The sequence below is a fragment of the Hippichthys cyanospilos genome, chromosome 8, assembly GCF_059441005.1.
Source record: "Hippichthys cyanospilos isolate Australia breed blue-spotted pipefish chromosome 8, RoL_Hcya_1.0, whole genome shotgun sequence".
Taxonomy (NCBI): domain Eukaryota; kingdom Metazoa; phylum Chordata; class Actinopteri; order Syngnathiformes; family Syngnathidae; genus Hippichthys; species Hippichthys cyanospilos.
Window position 1 is genome coordinate 9,330,043 of NC_142376.1, and position 26,441 is coordinate 9,356,483.

At 37.9% G+C, this 26,441-nt stretch overlaps 2 protein-coding genes across 4 annotated transcripts in view; both read left to right on the forward strand.

The window, feature by feature from the left end:
• The window catches only part of ltbp1 (latent transforming growth factor beta binding protein 1), a 56,045-nt gene extending 47,290 nt beyond the window's left edge, over positions 1–8,755 (forward strand). For all 3 annotated transcript variants that reach the window (XM_088421277.1, XM_088421279.1, XM_088421278.1), the window contains 9 exons: positions 2,050–2,187; positions 2,453–2,614; positions 2,769–2,858; positions 3,862–3,990; positions 4,185–4,325; positions 4,461–4,637; positions 5,673–5,825; positions 6,592–6,741; positions 7,320–8,755. In XM_088421277.1, coding sequence (XP_088277403.1) covers positions 2,050–2,187; positions 2,453–2,614; positions 2,769–2,858; positions 3,862–3,990; positions 4,185–4,325; positions 4,461–4,637; positions 5,673–5,825; positions 6,592–6,741; positions 7,320–7,492 — 1,313 coding nt within the window. In that variant the 3' untranslated portion in view covers positions 7,493–8,755. The remainder of the gene's footprint in view (positions 1–2,049; positions 2,188–2,452; positions 2,615–2,768; positions 2,859–3,861; positions 3,991–4,184; positions 4,326–4,460; positions 4,638–5,672; positions 5,826–6,591; positions 6,742–7,319) is intronic.
• A 2,187-nt stretch (positions 8,756–10,942) lies between these two features.
• rasgrp3 (RAS guanyl releasing protein 3 (calcium and DAG-regulated)) lies at positions 10,943–25,996 on the forward strand. Its single transcript, XM_088421185.1, has 18 exons — positions 10,943–11,369; positions 15,352–15,418; positions 17,527–17,674; positions 17,781–17,880; positions 18,304–18,366; positions 18,522–18,653; positions 19,213–19,360; positions 19,603–19,776; positions 20,197–20,313; positions 20,629–20,907; positions 21,180–21,260; positions 21,835–21,948; positions 22,042–22,157; positions 22,873–23,020; positions 23,171–23,207; positions 23,666–23,815; positions 23,924–24,309; positions 25,353–25,996. Exons 3-18 carry the CDS (start codon positions 17,605–17,607, stop codon positions 25,359–25,361), a joined length of 2,124 nt encoding a protein of 707 aa, XP_088277311.1. The 5' UTR covers positions 10,943–11,369; positions 15,352–15,418; positions 17,527–17,604; the 3' UTR covers positions 25,362–25,996.
• The last annotated feature ends 445 nt before the right edge of the window (positions 25,997–26,441 follow it).

Genomic DNA, 26,441 nt, shown 5'->3' on the forward strand with positions numbered 1-26,441 from the left:
CAAACTTCCCATCTGTCATCTGGCAGTCCTGCTAGGTTGCACCTAAATTTGGTCCAGCCGGCTGCCTCGTCCATTGCCAAGCCTTCGCTGCACTGCGGCTAGAACAGATGGACTCACTTACAAACAAGCACACAATCGTGCAGCGGCGGTGCACCGCTAACCATTTCGAATGCTCCTCGTCTAGCTGCCTTCCTTCCTTTCTGTCTCTCTCGGTTCTCCTTGACACTTATGTTTTCCATTTTTTTTTCCCTCCCTCCCCTCATCGCCCACTTAATCCTGCTTCACTCTCTCATGGTCTTCTTGTGGCTTACGGCTTTGCACACTGTAAAAGCTTCATCAACATTTCCTTCTCAAATATCCTGCAGTCAATTTAAACATGCAATTTAATGAGAGGTTCCATGGTCGGCTCCGTCATGAGGATGAATCTGTCAAGAAAACGCAGGAAGATTGACTGTGGCGCTCTAAATCAAGGTCGGCTACCTCCGTGACACACTCTGAATTTGAAGTATTCGTTTCTGGAAAAGAACGCAGGCCTCGCACAAATGTCCGTTTGTTAAGCGCGCGGAAAATATTGAGATAAGAAAAATAGCGAGCAGATTCAAAAGCGTTTCAGTGTGATAAAAAAAAAAATGTCTGTTGAAAAGTATCTCAGATTTTGATCGATGAATGTTCTTAAAATCTATATACATACATAACGTTTGTAAAAATCCTCAAATAACACAAGTGCATCGTTTCCACTCATCCTCCTTGACATATTTATAGCACTCGATTGGAGTACGCAATTTAATTCATTTGAGTGGTGTGCAAGGTGGCTTTAAAATAGCCTAAGGATGTCAATATTTATTCCCATAAAATATTTGTATCTAACAAATTGTTTTTTTACTATATCATCATCGGGTGTAAATCATTTTGAGTGTGGAACTCTATTGAATCCAAGTTGGACTTAAGTGAAGGCGGTGACTATTTATGCAAGGGGCTATATATCATTAATATGGGAAGCGCGATTCATCAACAGTGTAGTCATCAACACTGCCAGGTTTTTCAGACTTCTAATCAAGGTCACGTTGACAGACAGGTCACTGTTAGATAAAGTGGCAAATGCTGCATCATATGAATAAGACTTAAATCAGAGTTTATGAATTGTCATCTAATGAAGGCTGCCACGATCAAATCTTTTTCAAATTATTTTCCTATCGATTGTTCTATTGAGTAATCAACCCCCCACGCACTCCCGCAAAAGAATTAATTGATTTTTTTTTAATGTTTTGAATGAATTACATATTGGACACAAACAAAATTTGATTGTGCTAAACAGTTAGCAATTGCGTCTAGCAATAGAGCGCTAGTGATGAGCATTTAGGATCAACAAACATTAACATTCACTTACATAACGTTATATGCACATTCCACATGTAATGGCGTCTTTAAAGTCACTTATAGACGAGGCTAGTAAACCTAAGAGGCAGCTCCACTGCCTAGAGTGAGGTTAATAACTTCCTGTTTGTCTTCTTCATCTGCTGCTGCTGTTGCCTTCTCTTTTTAATTTGAAAATCTAAAATCAAGCCATAATAGCTTGTTTGCACTGACATGTTATATTGGAGAATACAGCCCTAGTGCTTTTCGAGAAGTTAAAAGCTTTCTTTTCTTTCTTTTCGGAAGCGCCATGTGCTTAAAGCCCGCCAACTACAATATCAATATGTTTTAAAGCACACAAATAGTATCATCCATTTGGCCACTTGGTAGTGGACCTATCTGTACTAGCAACACCGTGCCTCTGCAAGAGAGGTTCGTGTCGAAAATGGTGGCAAAAACATCATTTGAAGCTTTGAGGCGAATATTTTCAGGTGACCTGTTTTCAAAATCAACCTACCCAACTTGGTCAATGTTTTTTCTCAGTTCTACAGCTAATGTTTAATGTCCTAAATAAAGAAGGGGGAATTAAAAAGAAAAAAAAATGTACCCTACGGGTTTTCCTTGTTACAGTTGGGTTGGGTTGATGAAGAAAACTTTTGTTTTTTGCATTTGTCAACACTTTTCTTTCCTCTACAGATGTTAATGAGTGTGAGCTTCTGAGTCGCGTATGCGGAGAAGCTCAGTGCGTGAACATTGACGGTTCCTTCCTCTGCATGTGTCCGAGTGGTCAAGAATATAATGTCATGGTCGCTAGATGTGAGCCCGTTCCCACAGGTGACAGATTTTTATTTTTTTAAATAATGTCAGTCATAAAGGACTCTGTTTTTCCACAATTGGAGGACAATTTATGCCCCACAAATTTTAAACAATCTTCGTGCAAAATACGATTGAGGTATTAAAATGATTAAAATTGAGGTATCATTAGTTTGATTGCAGTCTCTTGTAACTGTGAGAACATTTGTTTTCATATTTCAAATAATTACTCTAGCGACATGTCTGATTTTCTCGTGCAAACCTTCTCTGCATCTTTGCCTTTCAGTGTCACCAATAGAGCGTAAAGAGTGCTACTTCAATCTGAATGATGAGAACTTGTGTGAGAGTGTGCTAACCAGCCATGTCACTCTGCAAGAGTGCTGCTGCACACTGGGAGCCGGTTGGGGGGATAACTGTGAGGTTTATCCCTGTCCTGTCAATGGCACAGGTAAGCATAATCATAATAATCATCATCAAAATAATTCAATGAAAGTTCATTGTTCTCATTGTTGATCAAATCAATGTAATGACTTTTGCCAAATGTTGATGTTAGCAATCCTTTTATTCCACAATATGATTAACAACTTTCTGCCTCATTTCAGACCACTTCAACCAGATGTGTCCATCTGGAAAAGGATTTATCCCAAGTGGAGATTTGCTTTATGAAGTCCCGACAGCTGAGAGCTACAAAAGTAAGTTAAAGAAACAAATGTTGTGGTGCAAGTGTGACAATTTATCAAAACCTCAGATTCATTTATAAATGAGTGAAACTTATCAGTGCTTGGACTTTCATTACTGACTCGTTCTAAAATTCGATAGAATAATCAGGGAATCCTCCGCCCCTAAGAGTTGATCTTTGTTTTTATAATCTACTAAAGTAACATGTGAAGTGAGTGGCAATACTCACTATTTATTACTTTAGATACATATGAATTTTTAGAAACCAATACAATTGTCTACTGTATGCTAATCGATTATCAATTGTGATTAGCATTAGCTTGGTAGTGATTACATTTAAGGTCAACAAATACAAATATTTATTTCCCACATACAGTACATAATGTTATGTGCACATTACACACTCAATATATTGCATATACTAAATATATTCGTGTAAGTCTTCTGCTGCTGCTTCTTCTTGACAAACAGACTTTGCACTTTTACCACTTGACTGCCCTCCTACTGGTTAAAATTTGCGTACCTAAAACCGAGCCACTATAGACTGTTTGTAGTGACAGTTTAACTTAATACATAATACAGCCCTAGCGCTTTTTGGGAAGTTCTTTCCTTTATTTTGAGAAGCTTAGCTATGTCTAATAACAGCCAGACCAACGACTAAATCAGTAAGCAGTTTTTTTGGCATACAAATATCATCAGCCATTCGGCCACTATGTGGGGGCACCAAGGCAAGTAATTAAGCCATATGGCAAGACAGTCTTTGAAAATGTGTTTTTTTTTTTTACATCATTGCAAGAAAAGCTCATGCAGAATACTTTGCTGCTAACGTGGCTCCGGCAGAGCTTGAAGGCTTATATTTTTAGTCAACCTATTATTAAAGTGGACATACCCGACTTGGTCGACATCTTTTCCCAGCCCCAGCAATTCTTTGATCTTGTATATAGTACTGTATGTAGCTGAACCTTTTCTAAAACCCATATCAAATTTCTATTGTACTAATTGACTTGCTTTTTACAGATGCAGATGAATGTACACTGTTTGGCCAGGAAGTGTGTAAGGGAGGCTTCTGTCAGGACACAGTGGGGGGCTACGAGTGTTACTGCAAGACAGGACAGGACTATGACCCGGCTAAACTGGAGTGTAGAGGTGTGTGATGTGTGTGCAAAACGACTTTGATCTAATTAGATTTTTGATGACTACCACTTAAATTATTTTCTACAGATACAAGTTACTTTCGAACTAAATTCAACACAAACACATCTCAGCAGTTTTTTTCATTCTACAGTTGGTAGGTATAGCAAATAATAATCCTTTTTTTGTCTCTGATTCTTTTCTGGTAGACATAAATGAGTGCCTTGATGAATCAGTGTGTGTTGGAGCGCAGTGTTTGAACACTGAAGGCTCTTACATTTGTTTCTGTAATCATCCTATGGTGTTGGATCCCAACAGTAACAGCTGCGTCTTTGTTCCAGATGTGGCTGGTAAGTCTTCCCTTTTTCTCCAAATTTGGCTCAACCAAAACTAAAACAATAATTAGCACATGCTTTCCGTGCACATTTTGGATCTGTGTTCCGAAGAAATATTGATGTGTTTGTGTTTTTGTCCCATGCTCTCAGACCAACATGAGGTGGGCCAGATAGACTTCCAGGGTATCTGCTGGCAGAAAGTGACAGAATCCATGACGTGTACTCTGCCGCTGGGTCCCGACAGGAAGACAACATTCACAGAGTGCTGCTGTCTTTTTGGAGAGGCCTGGGGAATGGACTGTGCCTTATGTCCACGCAAAAACACAGGTACGCTAGATTACGAAGAGGTCGAGCTAAATTAAATCGGGTTTAATCGGCAACATGATTTGTGATTTATTATTTTCTACGATTTACAAAACAGACCGATTTAGGTGCTTCTTTAGACATCGGATCTTGAATCAGTAATCCGCTGTATCCATTGGCAATGTGTAATCTCGAGACCCTGCTTCCATTGTCCTCTCCGTTATTGGTAGTCATTGATCTTCATCTGCACCTTGCATCAACACTTTGGCTGCTGGATGAGCACTTGATTGTTTATCGAGCTGGAACTTTAAAAGTCACTTTGTTGTCTTGAGTTTTAACCACTTCACGATGCAATAAGTGGACCCAAGAACTTCTTATCCGTCAACAGCAATCAAGTCTTCGTTTATTTTTCCATGTTCTATCTCCTTTGTGATGCTACTAAATGATGCTACATTTTCCTAAGGTTCTCCTGATAAGATATAATGAGGACCGTAATGAAAACAAGATGTTTGATCTCAAGCGATTTATCATTTTGATGAATTATAAATCAACTGATACGCTCTTAGTGGGGCCCAGACATTACAGTAAAATGAACACGACACAGTCTAGACATCATGGACTATGATGATTGGATCTCATAGTTGTCGTGGTTCTTATTCAGAGATGTGGGGTTTGGTTTTGTCCACCTGGCTAGCTGAGTGATTACTTGTAGTCATTTATTTATTTATTGATCCAGAACTAGGGCTGGGTAATATGCCGACCTCCCCCCTCCAAAAAAATCATCCCCCCCCCCTCGGTAAGTCTGGATGATTATGATTTCAACTGATTTTAATTAAAGTATTGAACCCAGCATAAACATATCTAAAAGTTTGATTCATTAAAAATCAAAACATTCATTTTAAATAGTGTTCAAAATGTTCAGACATCTATAATGTACACTGATATTTAAAAAGCTTTAACAAACTTACTCATTTTTTACAAAAACGGCACAATTAATAGAATAGAATACAATAAAATGGAAGCTTTTATTTTCAGCATTTTTTCTTTCTGCTGTTTTAGTTGATTATGCGTCCATGTGTAACCTTGCCGGGCGGCATCCTTACGGCCGCGACGCCCTTGTGGCCGGTCCGGTCCATGAATATGAAGTGAGCCCAGACTATTCACCATCACCCGAGGATCATCCCGCTTTGCCCTTTTACGACAATGAGGAATGTAAGTATTTTCATTTTGAATTGCTAATACTGCCAGTATTTTTTTTTTTTACTTATATCCAGATTATATAACGTCACAGCAATTAATTACTACCCAAGTCTGAACGTAAACTATTTTTAGGTGAAAAAAAAAAATCAACCACCCATTTGTACTTGTTGCAATGCAAGTGTTATTGCTTACAGTTGATGTATGTGTAAAAGGGACGCACTGCCCTAGCAGCTTTCCCACAGACCACAAAAATTTGTTCTTCGGTGCTTTGCTGCCATCTTGTGTGAGTAAGGTTGCACTCTGCTGCTCCTTCAGCATTCTCAAACTCCAATCCATCATACTGCGTCCCATACTGAGAACACAATCAAATATCATTTTAGACATCCATCAGTATTCATGAGTAGTAGCAGTGCAGTGGTACACATACTGTAGTTTTCTGCCAGCCAGTGGAATTGACTGTATTCCCATACAATACCAAATGCGTGATTGTCTTTCAACAAACTGGAGATCAGTCTAACCAGATATCTACTTCTCATCCTATATTAACCAAGGTTGTAATTTTGAGTTTTATCATGTTTATCATGTTTTTTCCTTTTTTAGTGAATAATAACCCCCGTAATAACCCCGTTAGTGTACAAAAATTGTAAAAATTCGATAATAGCAAAAGTAACAAAAGTTACTTTTGCTATTATCGCATTTTTACAATTTTTGTACAATAACGGGGTGACCGGGGCTCAAATAAGAAATAGTGTCAACTTTGTCATCATGAATGTGACAGATCCACTGAAGGCGTTCGAGGGCCTGCGAGCAGAAGAGTGCGGGATATTGAACGGCTGTGAAAATGGTCGATGTGTTCGCGTACAAGAGGGTTACACCTGTGAATGCTTTGATGGTTACACATTGGACCCTCCCCGCATGGCCTGCCTTGGTAAGAGAACAGTCCTTCCTGTCAAATGAGTTCAGCCTACTCATCTGTGTCCACTTTTGTGTACATTTTGTATCCGCAAGACAGTCAAGTTAATTGTAGTGATGGACAAATTAAGCATCATGAAGCACTTGTTATACTTTTTACCCCTCCAGGTACCACTCTTGGTTTAATGATCCAATGTAAATTAAGGCATTTTCACTACATTAGCATTTATCATTAAAGCAAAAAAGCAAATCTTAGGAATTTGAGTGAACCTGTCAAAAGGATTGCATGACCTTTGTGTGGGTTTCATTAACATTTGTCTATATTTCATCTGTCACATACATAACAAGTGAAAACAAAGTACTGCTGAGGTTGAATTTACAAAAAAAAGTCTTTAATTAGGGAATTAAAAAAAAAAAACTTCTATCTTGCATTTCCTGGCCAAGACCCAATCAGAGAAAGAATTCAAATTTGCTTTTCAATCATGGTTACTTGAAACGCATCCAAGAACGTTCTTATCAGCAAGAAAGCTGCCTTAGGGCGGTATCCTGTAATGTGCGTTATTACTGAAGTCCCTCTTTCTGCTTTATTCCCAGATGTAAATGAATGTTCGGAACTCAACGACAGCATGTCACTGTGTAAAAATGCAAAATGCATCAACACGGTGGGCTCTTATCGGTGCGCGTGCCTTCCGGGATTCACACCTTCGGAAAAACCAAACTATTGTGTGGAGACAGTGACCCGACAAACATCAGCGCACACACAGTGAGTGTGGATTGACTGGACTGGGCCAAAAGAGACTCTGAAACCACACACACACATACACACACACACGCACACATCTCCTGAAATGTCAATTTTGAGAACAGCAGCTAAAAGTGTGAATGAGGAACATTAGTGAAATTATCCCGGTTTGTATTTTAACAAATGCCCCCAATTTTCCAAACACTTCAAATGTACCTTGAATATTGCACTCTTATGTGTCGAATTCTCTTTCTGCTTCCCCCGTTATGTTCCATGTGATTGTAATGACTGACTCTACTATTTAATAGATTTGAAATATATATGGTCTTTTTAATACTAAATGTGGGTATTTTTTAATAAACTGAAATGTATTATCTTACAAATGGTATATGACTATAAATCTTGTATGAAGCGTACAATCAAAACACACTCCTGACCATTTTGGAGTTAGCCAACAGGCTTAAAGTGTGGAATTCCCAAAAATCCACAAAAGCAAAGAGAGAACATGCAAGCTCCACGCAGGAGCAGCGATTCGGGCCTCAAGTCCCATCCCAGGCAGAACCCTGGAATGGTGAGGTAGATATGCTAACATGCTAACATTAGCCAATAGTTTTGATTTCCCTTTGCCTTTTTAGCGCCAGTAGCATTATCGAGGGTTGGGACAGAAACACTTCATTGAGTTTTCATTACGTGACAGGTTTTGATAGGAAGTTTCAAATCTGTTTTATCAGTATGTCCTCATATTATGTAGTAGTAATTCCAAAATAGCTTTTATATTTTTAACTTGAAAGATGAGCTTGTTTATGTTCCTACACATCTGGTTGAGAAAGGTCTACATCTAGAAGTTATTTTGTTCAATCAGTTTACAATTCAGTTTATTAAAAAAATTATAATAATTCATTGTATCGTAGCGAACGTCTTACAAATACAAATTCATGTACAGCCAATGCCCATATATTATGCACTGTAGAAAACTCCCATGAGGAAACAACAAATTACTTGACATTTACTGTGTTGTGTGGAAAATATTAACAAAATAACAATTGTATAAAATGATTTTTTCCTTTTAGTTTGGTGTCTTTAAAATGATGTACATGTATGTTCACAAGCCATTTTCACAAATTGACTAACCGGGTGGTAAATGGGTATTTTGTCTACCTGGTGAAAGTGAATATATTAATTGAAGTGAAATGTATTCTCTCATGCTTAACTCATTCAGTGCCATGGACGAGAATTCTCGTCTTTTAAAATAGGAATAACAATAATAAACAATAAAATTCTGGCCAAATACGTTTTTTTTTTTTTATGGAGAGGAGCTGGCACCCTTGACTAATGCTTACCAAATATATGCCAATTGAGCACTGTAGTGCTAAATGTGACCATTGGATGGCAGTGTTTCCACACTTACAACACATCTATTACTGACATCAATTCTAACTGAAGAATGGAAGTCATTCTTTCATTTGGCAGCACCGATATTTACATAGACATAACACACAATATTCTGAGGGCCTTGGAAGGTGAGTGAAAATGCTAAATGTACATTAGAGATTATACTCAAGGTTTCCTTTTCCAATAACGCTTGGCAATGAAAGCGTGAATTCAAATTGGTGTCTTCACAACACCATCCTCAAGCAATACAGGTTGGTCATTTTTTTGATGGACATTTTAACATAGAGCAGGGGTTTCAAATTCATTTTTAGCGTGAGCCACATTGTAGTTCTCGTTTCTGTCCGAGGGCCGGAATGACTGAAGTCAAATACATTTTAAGTGTTTTTGTCACACGCTTACCTAGTTTTGAGACCAGAGGCCGATAAAATAAACAAATAAAAAAACATTAAAAGTAACAAAAAATTGATTTTTTTTTTTTTTTTGCAATTTAGTGTTTTAGGCAGAAACAAGAGTCAAATCGGGATTTCACGGCCCACATAAAATGATGTGGCGGACTGGATCTGGCCCCCAGGCCTTGAGTTTGAAACCTGTAATATAGAGCCAGTTTATTTGATTGTGGTTTCATTTGAGATGGTCACCAATTCATGATTTCAGTTGCAAACCTCCACAGCAGAGTTGTCCAGCGACTAACCTTTGTTTCAAGTAAATGGACAAGCTATTAATAGGTGCATAGTGTGACAGATGGAAAGAGCGTGCGTGAGGACGTTCCTGGATGGAGTTCACCTCTTTGTGCAATACTATTTTTTGACTGTGAGAAAGACAAAAGACAATCACGGGACGGATCGCAGTTTGCGTGGATCGGTAAGTATACACGTCCCTGGCATTGAATGAATTTGTGTGTGTGTGTTTTTTTTTTTTAAGATTTATTGAGTTTTAAAGTTAAAAGAAATTCCCCTTCTCTATAAAAATAGCTTCTGGGTGACAACTGCCCCTCAATTTTTATTGTTCCAGTTATTAAGGATTATTGTATAGATGGACCTTTTTTCTGTCTAATTTGCCAATGCCCAACTGCATTTGAATGCACCACTGAGTTAGTGCTGGAGACTTGTGTCGTAGCATCATTGTTTGGCGGTTTCTTAGCATCCTTAATCAGCCACTGAAGAGGATTTTTTATTAATGGGGGTGTGGTAATGTTAGTGGATACATTGTGTGATGGTAATAAAAATGTAGTCGCAAGGCGGAGTAAAGTGAGCAACCACCACTGCAAAGGCCAACTTCAAAATAAAAGCATACAATGGCCCATTGCAATGATGTCTCTGTATTTTGTGTATTTATTTTGAAGGTGGCCTCTGCAGCATACTGTTGGCATAGTAAAATGGAAGCCAACGAGTGGATTTTTTTTTTTTTTTTTTAATTTAAAGAGTTGAAATATGGACTATTCTGAATTGTAGTAATTCAACATCTTGGTAATCTTGTGAATCAGTGTTTTTTGGCACACCTGTAGTAGTTATACCCTAATTTCAGAATCACTCCGAATAGCCTTGATTTTGTGAAAACTGCAGGCGAATGTCATTTAAAACCAATGGTAGTTCAAAGAAATGTTGTGGGGTGCATATTAACAAACACGCATTCACACGTGCATGGAAGCCGTTTACCTTTCATGCCATTCTGAGCAGGAAACTCCAAATGGCAGCGCTTAAGCTGAGTTTAAAAATCTGAACCTCTCAACCGCTCACAATCAACAAAACCTTTTCATTTGACCATTACTTTCATCGATAGCATTTCAAACACACATGCCGAGCACCAAACTCCCCGAACCCCTTTGAAAGCGCCAAACAATAAAAGTTGGGCTTGTATTCTTTTTGTCCAGCCAGGCAGCAGGATGTGCGGTCAGTGTTTTTGTTTAGGCAGACATTTTTAGAAGCCCATAGAGACAAAACAATGCAAACAACGTCATTAGAGAGGAATATGGGATGGGCTGACCCTCTCGCACAAATCCCGAACAATGGAGACACACGCACGCTTGCACAAACACATTCAACAACCACTCGGTTTGGGAAGTGAGCCGAATAACAACCCGATGGGAGAATGAGTCACTGAGAAATATTTCACTCATTTGTAACTGTGACTAATCATCTTGCTTTTTCAATTAATCAGAATTTTGCTCGGCCAGAGACACACATGCATATTTTGATTCAAGCGTGTGCATTTCCTGCTCTGCTTTTCCACTCCACCTTGCAGAGCGCCTATATTTAGCACCGCGCGGGCAAGCCAACTCTCACAGGCAGGACAACCAAGTTGAGCAAACAATTGAAGGAAGTCTAATGGCCATTTGGACAAACGTGTTAGCAACAGGGATCAGCGTGAAGTGAATATTGTGCAGCAGTTGCGTGGCCGACGAGGACCGTTCCAATTCGCCTCCGATGACTGGAGGCCTCTGCTGGCTTTACCGTCTGGATCGGATTTTCTCGTGACTGTGATTTAAACGCTTCATCATCATCGCAGATGAGGTAGGTGCAGTGTGCTATCGGCATCGCGCTGATTTGACCTTGCCGTATCTAATCGCGGATTTGAAAAAGGCTGTCGTCATTAGAAAAGTGAAGCATTTGACGCTCGCTTAGCAAAAACATTTGTTTTTCCAGGATGACTTCAACTTACTCTTTCCCTCCCTACTTAGTATCAAAAGTAGTGGCTTTATTTTTTGGACTATAAGTCGCAGGTCGGAACATCAGATTTTTACACAGAAAGATTGTGTATGTATATGGTAATTTTTAAGTATTTTTATTTAAAACTTCTTAATTGCCGCTTACAGTGACATTCTATCTTCAGACATGTCTGCATGTCTAGCACCAACATATTTCTTGGAAATGGATGGATATTTTCAAGACAGCACTGACAGAGTACTACAGCTAAACAGCAATTCAAACTCAAAAACAATACTTCCATAGCATCTCCTTCTGTCTCCCTAATATATAAATATATACACTAATATATGTAGATAAGTATATATATATATAATATATATATATATATATATATATATATATATATATATATATATATATATATACAGTATATATATATATATATATATACACACACATACAAACACACAATCATATGTATGACAAATTTACTTTTCATACAAGACCTTACTCAATGTATACATAATTTTTATATTTTTAAAACTTTTTGAGTACAGCCATTGATTCACATCTTTTCATTCTATTTCATAGTTGTTCCATAAATCTACACCTTGAACGGATACACACATTTGCTTTACCGGTGGATTGTGACAAAAAAAATAAATAAAACGGAAAACCCTACAGATAAGATGTACTGGACCAAAAACTGCAGGGCTCAAATCATTAGAAAAAAATTGTGGTTTATTGTCCAAAAAATACGGTAGTATTGGTTCTGGGTTGTGTGTACACATGCCTTGATGGCATACACCCGGGGCTTGTGTGAAATAGAGTAAACATGTTTTCGGAGGTGGCAGGTGTGCCTGCAAAATGTTTTATCTAACGCAATTGATCCCTGACCTTTCTTCTAGTGCCGCCATCTGGCTCAGTCAACAACACTGTTGTCTGCTTTACGCAGCACAGTAACTGAACTGATAAACATGTCTCCCAATAGTGTGCTCTTGTTTCAAGGCGTTTTCATTGTAAATTCAGCTTTTCCGTTCCTTGTCTAGGTCATTCTTGTTATTTTTTTGGGGGGGTGGACCAAAACATTTAAAAAATGATTTATTGAAAGCACAAAATGATGAAAAGTTGCCACCCTACATTCTCTGTTTATGTCTCATATTCTGTTCTATATTTGAGTCCACTGTTTTCCACAAATGGCCACAAATGAATATAGGCTGGATCTTGAAAGGTATAGTTCATGGCGTGGGCAACCTTTTACATTCAAAGAGCCATTTTGATCCGGTTTCCACAGATAAGACAACACTGGAGCAGTGGAATCAGTTTTGTGTTATCAATTTTTGCTAACTAAGGTTATACTACATTATTTTCTTTAAAAGAAGCAAGCAGACCGAACCAACGTCTGAATCCATCCGTGTTCATAAACAGGTGCAATAAAATGAGATTTATTCACTGTTAAGAATTCATCTACAGTTTGTATTATGTACTTTCCTGTGTTATCCTATTTTGAAATAATTGCTTTGAATCAGGAAAGCTGCACTTTATTTCCTGTTTACGTTCTCTGTTCGTCATTTAGCTTTTAGCGGTCGGTGTTTGTTTTAGCCAAGGTTGTTACCTTTTTGGTTTCAAGAAAAAAACTAGCAGACTGACCCAATGTTGGAGTCCATCCTCATTCACATACAGGGGCATTAAGACGACATTTTTTTTTGCGTGTTAAGAATTCTTCAAGCGCTTTAGTTTCTAACGTTCAGTTATAACTTACTTAAAAAATGTATGCTTTTAATTTGGAAGGCATTATACTTCTGTTTCCTGTTTGTACCTGCCCAAAACTGACTGGCTGCCTTGCGTCACGTTTCGTGTCCCGTTGCACCGAACACGTACTGTAGATGTCTCCCTATCACCCAAGCATGCAAACTTCATCGACTGCAATTCAAATGCGTTGCTTGCTACACTATCCACGTAGTTGACTGTTTCTCCCCCCACCTGCCGTCTTTTCCTTTTCATAATGTGTCAAGGTCCGCCGGAAAAATGATCCACACAGCCTCGTTATTGACAACAAAGAGGCATTAACGACGGAAGTGCATCTGAAAGTGCAAACACGATGAATCAAATGGATGAATACTACATCAAATTAGAGGCATATACTGTATATTCATTTTAAGCCTTGTAAATGACATATTACTTATTTTGCATTTGAATTAATCTGATTGTTTTAGTGTCAAAATATTCGAGTTTATAATCTCAATAAAAATGTCTTTCCTCCAAAACACGAATATAGTTCCTTGAATACAAATAAAAGTAGCTGCAGGAACGTTGACGGTCTTCAGTCTAAAGAGACACATAAACATTGATCAGTTGCAGTAAAAACAAATGAATGCCTCCATCATTCAGCCACAGTTTTCATGTGTAGCGAAGGACTTTGATATACTGTACATTTTTTTTCTTCTTTTTATTGTGATGATCGGTTACTGGAAAAGAAATGGAACCAAACGAAGCTTGACAAGGACAAATAGGACGGAACCAAAACAATAAAATAGGTCGTCGTTAGTAACTTGTGACTTTGCAGTGCATTCGTCATCTGAGGCTGTCTTGACGAGGAATGATGTCACTAAACATAATCCCCGTGTTTGTATTCTTATTGAATGCTGAATGGGAACATGTCTGAAGGTATGTAGTAATGCCATTGGTCCTTCAGCAAATGATCAAAAACGCTCACTGCGCAGGCCTCCTTTTGAATACGTTACTGTTGTGTGTGTTTTACGTCTCATAATAGATTGTCATGTGTTAAGGAATTCCCGAATGAAAACGGTCAAAACAACGTTCTTTGAGGGCACTATGTTCTTCCACTCAGAAAAGGTGCCTTTGACATAAGAGCGGGACACGGAAATTTTGGAGGATATTATATAAAGTGGGATTACAAACAGCCTTTTTTGTCGCTTTTGATGCTGTGATACTTGTGCGATGTAATTTCATTAACTATGAATTGGCTACAGTCAACATGTAAGTGACTTCTTGCACAATCAAGCCTTATTGTAAAAACTTGAAATAAATAGTTTCATTATTTCAAGCTTCAAAGCACGAATATTGCTCTTATTATATTAAAAATACATTTAAAAAAAATCATGCTGCAAAATATGCAGGGTCAATGCAGTTTTAGCTAATCGTATAACTGTACTAATTGAGTGCTAATTGTTTTGCGTGTGTATATATATGAATATATATATGAATATATATATATATATATATATATATATATATATATATATATATATATATATATATATATATATATATATATATATATATATATATATATATATTTTTTTTTTTTTTTTTTTATGTCATGTTATATTATGGGGTCAGAACTCAGACAATTTGAGTGGGATGAATCTGAGTTCCCACCTTCCTGAATGCAGCATTTTGAAATATGCATATTGCAGTTGTTCCTGGAATGATGTCAGGGCATTGCCTCAGCACATGTGGATTGGATATGTACAATATTTTAAAATTTTGAATGCACTTAAACTAAACTTAACTACATGCAAAATATATATATACTGTATATATATATATATATATATATATATATAGTTTACTAGTCATGTTGTGTTGACTGTTTTACCAAATGTGACCAAAAAAGTGTATTTTCCCTTTAATGTCAAATAAATTTTTGTTTCAACTGCAGAATTGTGCATTAAATGTGTGTGTGTCCACATGTGTGGTCACATGGTTTCGGTCTTGCTGCTTAGGTTTGCTGTGTTTACTAACAAGAGGAGGAGGAAGAGGAGGGCTTGGTATCATAGTGTGCTCTCCTCTAATCAACTCTCTACTCTTTAACCATTAACAGCTTGTGACATCTCACGTCCGTTATCTGAGTGGTCCGGATGATTTCCTCGCACTCTGCATTTCAGTGGGTGAGTACCATTGTATTCTTTCATTTGTTACTAGATGTTATTGACAAATTTGCGGAACTGGGCTCTTGACGGGGTCATTTTTTGAGATGTCATACACAGCTGTTTGTGTTCACTCACATACTTATTGCAGCATTTATGGACATAATGGCTCGTAGGTTCTCTTTTTCTTAAAAAAAAATCAATATGGCATATACAATTTGAGAGAAAATGATAATAAACAAACTCATAGGCCTAATCTAATCTTACTAATAGAATGACTGTAATTTGGACAAATTACATATGGCAAAATTTGTACAGCCCTGCGCACAAAAGGACATTTGTTCAAGGTGAGCGTAAGATGTCAAAATGGGTCATCCAGGGTTGCCGTGGTGATGACAGACACTTTTCATTCTCATTAAAAGCCAACGTACCACTACAATGATTTTTAAGATGAAAAAATGAAATATTGCGGCTTCAAATAGATTTGTATTTGTGTCAAGGCTCAGACAGCTCAGTGTGCCTTTCCACTGCTAGCAAGATGGCCTGAGTGTGCATCTGTGAGTGTGTACAGTACGTACATACCAAACAGCGTGTAAACACACAAAATGACGCATCTGCTAACCAGAGGCTGGGACACAGTCACCCATTGTAAAGCGGCAAAGAACAAGTCATGCTAACGGGCACAGCTGACTGTAACGTGCACAGTCAAGCCATAAACAGAAAAAGCAAACTGTAAATATCGCGGAGTACTTTTTTTTACTCTGATAGAGGAAAGTTTTACTTTGGGAAAGATGATATTGTGTCCCACTCCAGAGTCATACTTGGAAGAGAGTAGAAATGACTCAAGGTGGATTCATTGTACTCCAAATGTGCATAATCAGTTTTTAGTAAAATATGTAACATAAGTTACAATTTACAGTGATGAGAGTGAACTCAGAGTGAAGAGATATTGATGCATTCAGGAGGTTTACTCCTGCTCTAGTGGCCGGGGAGGCAATTATGTATACCTCAAACTGTTTGAATACAAAAACAAAATAAAAGGACACTTAAAAGTATGGAGGACCGAAACTAAAGATGAAAAATAAAAAGAAATAAAATATAGAGAAATAAGAAATAAAATAATAAATAAAAAATGAAGCAAATACCAAAAAATATTTAAAAACTAAGATTAAATAGAAACATGATGCGTGACAATGAAATTGGATAAAAATGAAAAATATAAATACATAAAGAAATAGATAAAAAAATACATGCATAAAAGTGTAAAAGTACAAAAAATGAAAATAAATAATTAAATGGAACAATAAATGTGGAAATACATGCAAAATAAATATATCAAAAGAATTAAACATATATTAAAAATAATTAAATGCTCTGCTCTCAGATTTATTTTATTAAATTTTTTAGAATATCTCAGCAATAAATGTGATTCAAATGAGGAGGCGGTCCTAGATGTGTCCAGGGGTCATGTGGTTAGCATCCCCGTTTGCTTGGATGCCAAAGAAGTCATCCTCCTGCAAAGACAAATTCGATCTTGTTTTTTTTATTTGTATTTATTTTTATTTTCTACTTTTTACTCATTACCTACTTATTAGTACTTAATTTATTGAACTTTTAATTTTTTCTATTTTTTTTCATTTATATTCATTGACTTCTTTTATATTCATATTTATTGATCGATTGATTGACTGATTTGCATGTGTATTTATTTTTGACGTTGTGTTTTATTTTTGTATTTATCGTGACTTTGCTTACACATTTATTTATTTATATTTCAGCAATTATTCAAAAATTTAATTCTTAACATTTATTTTCACTTTTATTAGCCTTTGTATGTTTAAATGTTCATGATCATTATCAGGCCTCCTGCTAAAAATGAATTTCACGAACTTGTAGACAAGCCATAACAATATTAAGCGTAGTAGAGCGATTCGTATACTCTCAATAAAAAGAGCTTTGTTAAAGCAAAGTGAGCGCAGCTGAGACATTTTCTTCAACGCTGCGACAACCCGACCTGAATCCATTTCCATCCATTTCCTCCACCACTCATCCTCGCTGAGGTCGCAGGTGGACTGAAGCATAACCCGGTTGAACCCTAACCTCGACCCACGTATTCTGTTTCTGTCAAGCATGTGTCGCTCTGCCGCGCTTCAGGAGTATTTTGATTGGTGCAGAAGATTGATCAATTCTTTGTCCGACTCATCAACATGGGCTCGTCAACATTGGGAAAAGCAGCCTCTCTCGATGCTCTCCTAAATGAATGCATACACGCGTTTGGTGAGCGACACACACGTGTAAACATCAGTTTAGGACCAACAGAAGATTTTCACATCATCGCCACTATGTATTTGTTGTTACAGCGTTTTGTGACTTGTTTTCCCAGATGACAAGGGAGAGCTGCAATCCAACCTACCTCGCATGCTTCTGTTGATGCATCGCTGGTATGTTTCGTCCTCAGAACTGGCTGGAAAGCTGCTGATGATATATCCCTAATATTATATGTAGGATATAGCAATTATGGTATCTTTTGCTTGCTCGCAAATGACCACGTGTTTATGGCGGTTATGAGTCTGTTCAAGGACCTATGATGACTCTGGTAATCATAGTTACGTGACTGAAGACGTCCTGTGCCAGATTGCCGCAAAGCAGTCCCAAAATATAGCACACGCAGACGTGATATGAGTTGCCAAAGAGTTTCTGTTTTGTCCCATCTGTTCCAGAAGCTTTGTGGCTACTATTGCTATTTCAAAATGTTTTTTGAGTATTTTGTTTTTTTAATTCCTTCTACCGCTATTGATCTGACTGAGAGTAACAGAAAACAGGTAAGTTCATGAAAATGTGTTGTTATTGGTGTCTAAAAGATCGGATGAAATGTCAGTCAAAAATTGTCCTTAACCATATTGTACGTACCGTGACTGCAACGACGATGACTGCCAGAAAACAAGACTGAAGATTTGTTATTTAATGAGGTAAGGCCGTAACCAGCATGCTTTGCACGTTCTTCAAAATATGATCTTACAATTTGAATTTACAATTCAGGAACCATGTTGCGGTCACAGTTGTATCATATACCATAATAGTTGCCGATTGCTACGTACATTTATGTGCTAAATTGTGTGTCTAGGTACTGGATAGGGACATTCCCTGCAGAATTCAACCTGGACTTGGGTCTGATTCAGATAACCGAGGAGTTGCGGGAAGTGGCTGAAAGGCTAAGCTGTGAGGAGCATTTCAAACTTATCGACATCTCCACCATGTAAGGACCTTTGTGGATGAGCTTCCTCCTATGCGCTGCTTACCTTCAATTCCGATCAACTCAAGTTGCTGCTTGTTTGCGGACCTTGAAACCACCGCTTTTGTCTTCAAAAATAGAAAAAAACATGCTCTATTGTTTTGAGATCGGGTTTGGCCATTGAAAATTCTTTTGCCTGTCAAATAGTTTTGAGTTACCTTGGCACTGCCAAGGCAATTAAATGAAACCCTCTAATGCGTATGAGATCAACTGAAGATGTGGTTGAATCGGATGCAGCAAAATGGTCCTGACTGCAGTCTAGATTTTCCCTCTAACTTTGGCAGTAAACAGAGCGTAATAGTAAAAATGTATTCTAGAACGCATATCCAAAGGCCTGCAATGATGATTAGTTTTTTTTATTGGAGTTGTTGTTAGCAGTGGTGCACAATAACAACTTGACACATACATTTTTGAGTTCCATCCATCTATCCATCCATCTCCTTATTTTCAATTTAGTGTGCACAAACGCACATACAAGGAGCACCAGCCTTTTCTAAGACTGTGTTGTAAATGCTTCTTGCAGTCCTTCATATGACTGGATGCGGAAGCTGACACAGCGTAAAAAACAGGTGAAGAAAGGCAAAGCGTCGCTATTGTTTGACCACCTTGAACCAATGGAGCTGGCGGAACATCTGACTTTTTTGGAGTTTAAATCCATTCGTAGGATATCGGTACGTGCATTTATCTTTCCTTCGTTTGGTCTCCTTTTTCATTTTTCATATTGACACACTCTTACCATGAAATGGAGAGAAATGAAAGTATGGATTTTTCATTGATGTTACACCTAAATTTTTACTACCTCACCATTCCTATATGAAAGGGTGCAAAATAATCTTGTCTCCCAGTTTCCACAATTACTAATTACCTGTCAACCAATCACAATCTGTTGCCTGTACTTCTATTTTACCTCCAGTTTCTTGATTATAAGAGCTATGTGATCCATGGTTGTTTGATGGATAATCCAACGCTGGAACGGTCCATAGCTTTGTTCAATGGAGTTTCACAGTGGGTTCAACTTATGGTGTTAAGCAAGCTAACACCTCCAACCAGGGCTGAGGTTATCACCAAATACATCCATGTGGCTCAGGTAAACTTCCACAGAAAATGTTGCTTTGCTATAATGCAGAATGATTGCATGTACTAACATTTACTAAGCATTTAATCACTTGGTACACAATATAATGTATTATTTTTGCTTCATTGACCTGGCGCCACGAGACCTTCACAATTCAAACAAATGTAAAAGTTTGTTTCTTCGAACCAGTTTGTTTAATGTGATAATACAAATTTTAAAATCTACAACACACTTTAATGCTAGGTACTTTCCATTAACATGGCTATTAGCATGATCACTATTAGCATGATCACAGTTGTGTTTGTGATGTGTTGGTGTGACAAAAAAAATCCTAGACTCCCATCAATTGTCTTTGTCATTTGTTAAATGAAGTCTTGCTTATAATAGTGAAGATACACACGCTAATTTAGACAAATCATTGTGTGCCATCAGAAACTTCTGCAACTGCAGAACTTCAACACTTTAATGGCAGTTGTGGGAGGGCTGAGCCACAGCTCCATTTCTCGTCTGAAGGAGACACAATCTTATCTGTCTCCGGAGGTAGTTAAGGTAGGTCCACACAATTCGGCAAAGCTTGAAATAACCTCTTGTCTTGAGGAGCAATTTTGCTAGTTAGTGATTTCATTTGAGGAGCAATTTATTCATTTTGAGGAGCAATTTTTTGCTGGGTATTCTGAGGGACAAGGGTTTCTTTCATTCAACAAAACTACAACTACATAATGAAGAGGCTGATAGGAAGAAAGAATATTTTTGATTTGGAGTATCCTACTAAAAAAACGTGAACTGTGAATTATGAATTGTCCAAATGGAATATGCAACACCACTAATGCGTTTTTTGTACCAACTGTATGAACCCAAACACAGATGTGGCGTGAGATGACAGAACTGGTCTCTTCCAATAATAACTACTCTTACTACCGCAAAGCCTTCAGCGATTGTCAAGGCTTTAAAATCCCCATCCTGGGTGTTCACCTGAAGGACCTCATAGCCATGCATGTGGTCTTTCCTGACTGGGTGGAAGACGGCAATAAGCTGAACCTAGTGAAGATGCAGCAGCTCTACGTGACATTCAATGAGCTGATGTCATTGCAGAGCGCAGTGGCTCAAGTGGAGCCCAACATGGACCTGATCTACCTGCTAACGGTGAGGCAATAACAATTACATGTTGGCCAAATGAGCTGCAAATCATAGCTTCCTGAGACTACTCATTTATGTCCACTGTTGTGATCATTTTGTCTTAACAAGACAGAAAAAATCATTGCAATCTACTCAAAAATATGAGACATCATTGGAACAACCCAGACGCATAGTATGACTTAGTACGACGGAATCAAACAATATAGAACAAAAACAAATGTTCACTACAGTGGACACAAAGGCGGATATGTAATGCTCATCGTACGAAATCTTTTCAGCTTTCTTTAGATCTTTACTACACAGAGGATGAGATTTATGAATTGTCATTGCTCCGGGAACCACGTAATCCTAAATCACAAGTAAGTTTCATTGTAAAGCGCTTGGGTCAATTTGGCCCCGAATTTGTTGTTTCATATATATATATATATATATATATAAATGTGATATATATATGAGATATATATATATATATATGAGATATGAAACAGTAACAACAAAAAATACCAAAACATAATACCAAATTATACCAAAATATCATATGTCACAAAACACTATGCCCCAAAACACACCCAAAATGTTGGGTTGTGGGTTCTTCATTTAATCAATTTAAATACAACCAAATTTATGGGGTAGCTTTGTGAATCTACTCTATAAATCGTGAGATGAAAAATGAAATGAGCACATGAAAAATATGGGTCCAACGCTTTGCTCCAAGGGACCACACTGGAGTCAATTTGAACACTCTTTTCTTTTTCTTTTCTTTTTTTTAAATAAAACATTTTTGTTAATTTGACCCAAACAAATTTCCCAATACTTAGTCAAATGAAGTTCTCAAATGGACTCAATTGGTCAACTATCCCATTTCTACCCAAAAAAAAAAGCTTTTGACTGAATTATAAATGCCAAACCTGTTTTGTGCATGTCCTGTTGTAGCCTACATCTCCCACAACTCCCAACAAGCCGCTTGTACCACTGGACTGGGCTTCAGGTGTCACAACCAAACCGGACCCGTCTCTGGTCAATAAACACATCAGAAAAGTGGTTGACGTGAGTACTCACAATGCTTATTTTGACTTCCTCGGATGAAGGTGCGTGTGGAATGGTAACGGAAATACTTTTTGTCTTTTCGACATCCAACAGTCAGTGTTCAGGAACTACGATCCAGACCACGACGGTTATATTTCTCAAGAAGACTTTGAAAATATTGCTGCTAACTTTCCCTTCCTGGACTCCTTCTGCGTTTTGGACAAAGATCAGTGAGTGGGATACTAAATTTGACAATTAAAGTATCATTTTGGGAGAGGATGTTGTAGTTATCATTTCTGTCGGAGGGCCGTTATGACTGTGAAGTATGATCATCACACGTATACACATTTTGAAATCAGAGGCCACAAAACTCAACAAAAAAAAGAACAAAAAAAAATGTGTATAAATTGAAGACAACTTCAAAATGTGGGATTTTACCCAGAAACTTGAAGTCATAATTTTGCGTTTTTGCAGGCCAGATAAAATGAAGTGACGGGCCGGATCTGGCCCCCAGGCCTTGAGTTTGACACCTTTGAATTACTGCAACTACTGAAATTAACTTCCAAGGCATTGTAATTTATTGTAATATTTGTGTGTGTTTTTTTTATTATTATTTTCAGCGATATATAAATATTCACTGAATATCTATTGACTCATTATCTAGATGCTGTATATTGTGAACAAGATACAATAATTTGTTGCCCGGTTGCTGATTATCTCATCGTTATAATGGTAGACAGATTTTTTGTTTTTTCATAGACCTTGTGCATCAAGAGCATGACCACACACAGTAGCTGCAATATCTAATAGATTGGCCCAGTAAATGTATATTGTTAAGAGAAACACAATGCGCACCAAATTACTGTATCAGACTGATTTGTATAAATGTCTCTCTAATGTTTATCTTTCTTAGTTTTTCTCGCAATTGTCACCTTTCTGTCACAGAGATGGCCTGATCAGCAAAGATGAGATGATGGCGTATTTCCTTCGAGCAAACCCGCAGCTCCAGTGTAAAATGGGACCGGGATTCTTGCATAACTTCCAGGAAATGACATATCTGAAGCCCACCTTCTGTGAACACTGTGCTGGATTTGTATGTACTGAACAATATGTAAAAAGTCATTGATGTTTCCTCAATGTCAGAAGAGACATTGCAAGCAAAGTCATGTTTTGTGCTTTGTTCATGTACCCGCCGTTTTTGTGACGTTTATATGGATGTTCTTCTCTTCCCCTTCTTCTGCAGCTGTGGGGGATCATCAAACAGGGCTACAAGTGTAAAGGTATGCTTTTTGTTATCTTGTACACTAGTAAGCTCACATTTATAAACATTTGCTTTAGTGGTGGATTGCCCTCTGGTGGCTAGTAAAAAAAAAGCAGATTCGACCCACTGGACCGCGGGGCTCAAATCATGAGAAAAAATGTTGCGGCTTGTCGTCCAAAATTTATGGTTAAAAAAAAAGTTTGATGCTGGGTAATGTTAGCAGTGCAAAAAAAAAAAAAAAAATACTAATTGACCAATCACCTTTAAGGACAACTTTTGACGTAGCCGTTTTTTTCAACAACTACTTCCCCTTTAAACATGTTGCGAGGAAATCTTATTTTGAAATCTGAAGGTGCCGCTGTATTTGTGCTTTCAATTGTATGTGTATGTATTTTTTTAACCTTTAACAAAGTGGCATTTTTGTCTAAGAAATACACATGGACTTCTTCAAAGTGAATTTCAATTTTGACTTCACAGACTGCGGCGTCAACTGCCATAGACAATGTCGTGAGTTGCTGGTTTTGGCTTGCAGAAAGCTGCTGCGCTCCGGTTCTTTCGGGTGCGTGACCCCAGACAGACTGACGCACAGTTCGCTGCCAAGCAGCCCTGCACTCAACACCAGTGCTGGTCAGCTCATTTTTTTCTGCGTGGAGCCCAATAAACAACACATATTGCATGTCAAACGCTAGAATCGCAAATAGTTTTTCTTACCGACCTTTTCCACATCTCCTTCAGACAAGGACGAGGTGTTTGAGTTCCCCGCCGTAACGTCGGCGAGTCCAAGGCGGGACACAAAAAGCATCACCCTGATGACCGGTTCGGCCCAGAGGATCTCTGTCCGCCTGCAGAGGGCCACAATCAGCCAGGCCACGCAGACCGAACCTCTCTGGTCGCAACACAGCTGGGCCACCGCGGACAGCGGATCCCACACCTTCCCCAAAACCAAATACCGGACTCAAAGAGAGACACGCAAAAATAAAGCTTTTGCCTCATGGGAAAACCGAGACGACGGGCCGCGGCAAACGGGTGTGGGACAGAGCGGCGGTCCCCTTCTGGAGAAGACCGGTGTCCTTGGAGAACTTGTGCAGATCACAGATCGCAGGATCGCACGTAGAGGGAAGGTAAGAGAATTTGTTGGAATAGAATGGAATAGAATAGAATAGAATAGAATAGAATAGAATAGAATCGAATAGAATAGTCAATCTTATTATTGTGTAGCATGTATAGCATGTGGAATTGAAAACCATAGCGTCACAGAGTAATATTAAACGGGTAGTGTGTAAGATTTAGACAATTTTCCATTGCGGCCAGCAGGAGGTGCTGCAGGTGCTGTCCGTGGCTATAACAAACATGGCCGCCTCTGGAGAAGTGCCACCACCATGTAATATAATTTAATGATAACTAGACCTATGATTATATTTAAAACATATAGGTGATCAATATGAACACATTTATTTGCAAGTTTTTGAAATTTACAATCATTTAATGTATTCCTTTTTAATGAAAAACGGCCTAAATCTTACACACTGTCCCTTTAATGATGGCAAAATGAAGCTTCAACTTTGCTTCAAAGCAGTTGCATTTTTGACTAGATGGCCCAGGGGGTACTTAAAGGAACTCCAGGGGGTACTCGGGATTTTAAATAGAACAAACTTAACTTGTGGAAATTATTTACGCATAATTATTGACTTAACGTGCGAAAATTCTTTAAGAATAATTATTGACTTCGTTAAATGTTTCAGGAAAATAATCATTCATGAAGCAAATTTTATATTCAGTAGGTTATTCAATATCATTATTTTTAAGAGCCACATTCACGGCACATGCCTCATTTTTTTTGTCAATAGATCTCTAATATCATCGCAAAAGTTGAAAATTTTTATGTGGGCAAACAATTATTTATAATTATTTACTTTATGTTGATTATTTTTTGTGGACAAATATTAATAATTAAGTAAGACTTATTTTTCTCAACAGATCTCTACTGCAACCCCAAAAGCTCACGCTTTATGTTTCATATTTTTCCGTGGACAAATATTTATAACGACATATTTCTTTTTGAAAACAGGTCTGACGCTTAAGTTACGATTTTTTTTCAAAGCGGTTGCATTTTTGACTCCTCTAGATGGCGCTCTCTGTTCAACACAGTGCTATTCCCTTTCAGGACAGCTGACTTGGGATGAGATGCGTAAAACGCCACTCTCAGTGGTCCAGCAAGCCCTTTTTGGCCGGTACCAGGAAATTCTTGTGTCTGGGGAGATGCTTGGCTCTTTGATGTCCCAATTTCACCGAGCGGGTTCCATCGTGTTCCCTCTGGGCTCCAGCAAGGACAGTGAAAGATGCTAACGCTAACGGTTTGTTTAACAACATATGATCTGTACCAAACCCAAAAGGAGAAGCGCAACTGAATGCTTCCTCTGGGTTAACATAAGGGACTGCACTTCCGGGCGAGGAATAGAGGGTAATGGGAGTTTAGTTGGAGGTTTCTTTAGAAGATGCAATGATGTCCAAAACAGACAACTGAGTGAACAGTTGACAGTTTCACAGCATTTTTTTTTAATTCAATCTCAGAAACTGTGTAACTGGAAAGAGACAATAGCTGACTGTCTTTGCATGTGGATTGTGAAGTTACAATAAAATGATAGGTTGTGGGGGGTAAAAGGGACTCAGTAGAATTTTTTTTAGGGAAGATGCTGCAATGGAATAGAATAACAATTCTGTTACCTATTTATGTGCATTTTGACATGTTTATTGCATATGTGATTATTAAACAAACCGTTTAATGACGACATGGTGAAGATATTTAAAAACAACTTTTTTTGTCATTTTGGGGTCTGATGGTATATTTTGTTAGGAGGAAGGTACAGCTAACATTTTTGCTGACGTCGCCGCACATTTATGCAAAGTAAGGGGATACGGCAAGGTACGATGTTGAGTCACAAACATTTGCAAGTCTAATTTCATCGAAGCAGTCAGAGCGAGCTTAGTACGTTTAAAACACAACCACAGGTGCAACAATATAATAATCAACAAGTAATCAATTACCAAATGGATTATTTTGGCGAGATGTACAAAATCTCCAAATGCTCAGCAATGTCAGTCTTTATTTATATATATATATATATATATATATATATATATATATATATATATAATGCTATTTTTTTTCTTAAGAAAACGTTGCCTATCAAGCCTTTTAGAATGAAATTACATCGGATGAAGCTAAGCATCGTAGACAACATGAACAGTTCAG